Source organism: Phytophthora parasitica (assembly GCF_000247585.1).
Source record: "Phytophthora parasitica INRA-310 unplaced genomic scaffold supercont2.17, whole genome shotgun sequence".
Taxonomy (NCBI): Eukaryota; Oomycota; class Peronosporomycetes; order Peronosporales; family Peronosporaceae; genus Phytophthora; species Phytophthora nicotianae.
The window spans coordinates 547,452-549,288 of record NW_008649003.1 but is presented as its reverse complement, the minus strand read 5'-3'; the positions used below and the strand labels follow the sequence as shown (position 1 = coordinate 549,288).

General features: G+C 53.7%; 1 protein-coding gene across 1 annotated transcript; it reads right to left on the bottom strand.

The window, feature by feature from the left end:
* Nucleotides 1-85: 85 nt before the first annotated feature.
* PPTG_09188 (hypothetical protein) lies at nt 86-1,423 on the bottom strand (the record flags this gene model as incomplete). The annotated part of the gene is made up of 5 exons (XM_008904061.1): nt 86-111; nt 161-317; nt 401-890; nt 959-1,002; nt 1,076-1,423. The coding sequence occupies 5 exons, from the start codon at nt 1,421-1,423 to the stop codon at nt 86-88; spliced, it is 1,065 nt and encodes a 354-aa protein (XP_008902309.1).
* Nucleotides 1,424-1,837: the final 414 nt, after the last annotated feature.

The following is a 1,837-nucleotide window of genomic DNA, read 5'->3' as shown; positions in this document are numbered from 1 at the left end:
TACGACGGAGGTGATAGCTCCATGAGGTGGATCGGCACGACGCCCCACGCGCCCTGTACGCAGAACTGCTCGAAGAAGGCAGCGATCATGACCTTAGTGTTGTCCGTGTAGCTGTACGGGTACAGCAGCGCTGCGCCGACGAATGCCATTGTGATAATACTCAGACGACGGCCGAAAATCTGCGAGTAGTATCCAACCAGTGTGCCGCCGGTGATAGCGCCGAGGTTAGCGACCACCTGCGTTACAGTGACTTCATCGGCCGAAAACTCGAACTGGTTCTTAAGCATCGTCGGGTACAAATCCTGCGATCCGTGGGACTGTGGTGAAGCAAAACGTAAATTTGTTAGATTAGTACAATGACAGGCTGAGTGAACATGATATTTCTCGGTGGTAAGCTTACCATAAAGTTGAATCCAGCCATGAGCAGGACCAGGTAGGTCAGTAGCATCCAATGGCGCTTGAACGCGACCTTGCCCTCCGCGATGAATGTCTTGGTGATGTTTGGCGTGGCCTCGCGCACGGCCTGGCGCTCCTGGTACACCTTCGTTTCCGGAAGGTACAGTCGAGCAATGATGATCAAAACTGGCGGACATGCACCGAACCAGAACAGTGGGCGCCAGCCGTGGCTAGTAGTGTCAACGAGAGCGCGCGCGAAGACGACAGCCAGGAGATAACCGAAAGCGTATCCTTGTTGCATCATACCCGAAATGATACCACGGGCGGCAGGAGGACAATCTTCTAGAGCTGTCGCGGCAACGTTGCCATATAAACCGCCCATTGCAATGCCGAAGAAGGCACGAACCCACAGGAACTGCGTATAGGTATTACAGAAACCCGTGAGGAGTTCCAGCACGATAAAGAGAATGTTGTTGACCACGAAAGGCCATTTGCTGGAAACAACGACAACAAAGACACAGTTAGTCTAGCATTTGGCTACTGGATCCCGCCGTTTTCGTACCGTCCCCAACGATCCGATGCGATACCGAATGTGATCGAGCCGACCTACATCAAATACATATTTGCTAATATAAGCCGCTGGGATCGCACAGAGGAGGTTATCATTCAAATAACGCACCGAGCGCAGCATGAGCACGAGCGTGATACCCCACGTGATATCCGTCTTGCTCTTGCCAAACTCCTCCGCCAGCTCCTCGATCGTCATTGAAACGGTGAAGAAGTCAAACGCGTCCCAGGACCACGCAATGAACGCAACCAAAAACTGCATCCACTGGAGACGATTGAGGAGACCAAGAACCTTGAACGGGTTCTCCGCTTTCTGCATAGGCGGCTTCAGCGTAGTGACACGAGACTTCAGGTATTCCCCGACGCTCATCTTCTCTTCCGGGGCCGACGGCGTGCCGGTGACGCTCGGCGTCAGCGCTGGGACATAGCCACTTCCCGGCGACTGAGGGACAGGGGCCATTGTTGGTTGGCGGTGTGAACGGCAAGAAGGGTGAAGCTCCGAGCTCAAGTCCTCAAATTCGAGAATGAGAGAGTTTGCGGCCCCCTCTCTGCTGCTCAGTGGAAGCGGCACAGGGCCTTCATGGTAATACCTCAAGACCTGAGAGCAGCAGCTGATCTAATTCATGTTGTACTGGGTTTAACATAGCTCCTAGCACCGCAAGTATCTAGGCCGCCTAGACTAGGCGGAGCGTCAAACGTGGTGGGAAGTCCATCCTCGTTGAACCATGCAGATTAATGGCTCTGTTACGGAGAGCGACCGTGCAGTGATGTGGAGGAGCTCTTAGTCGAAGGAACAATTGGCGGTACTCGTTGAGCAAGTGCACACCAGCACAGCATGCAGCTCGAGCAATGCATTCATGCAACTTCAATCCTC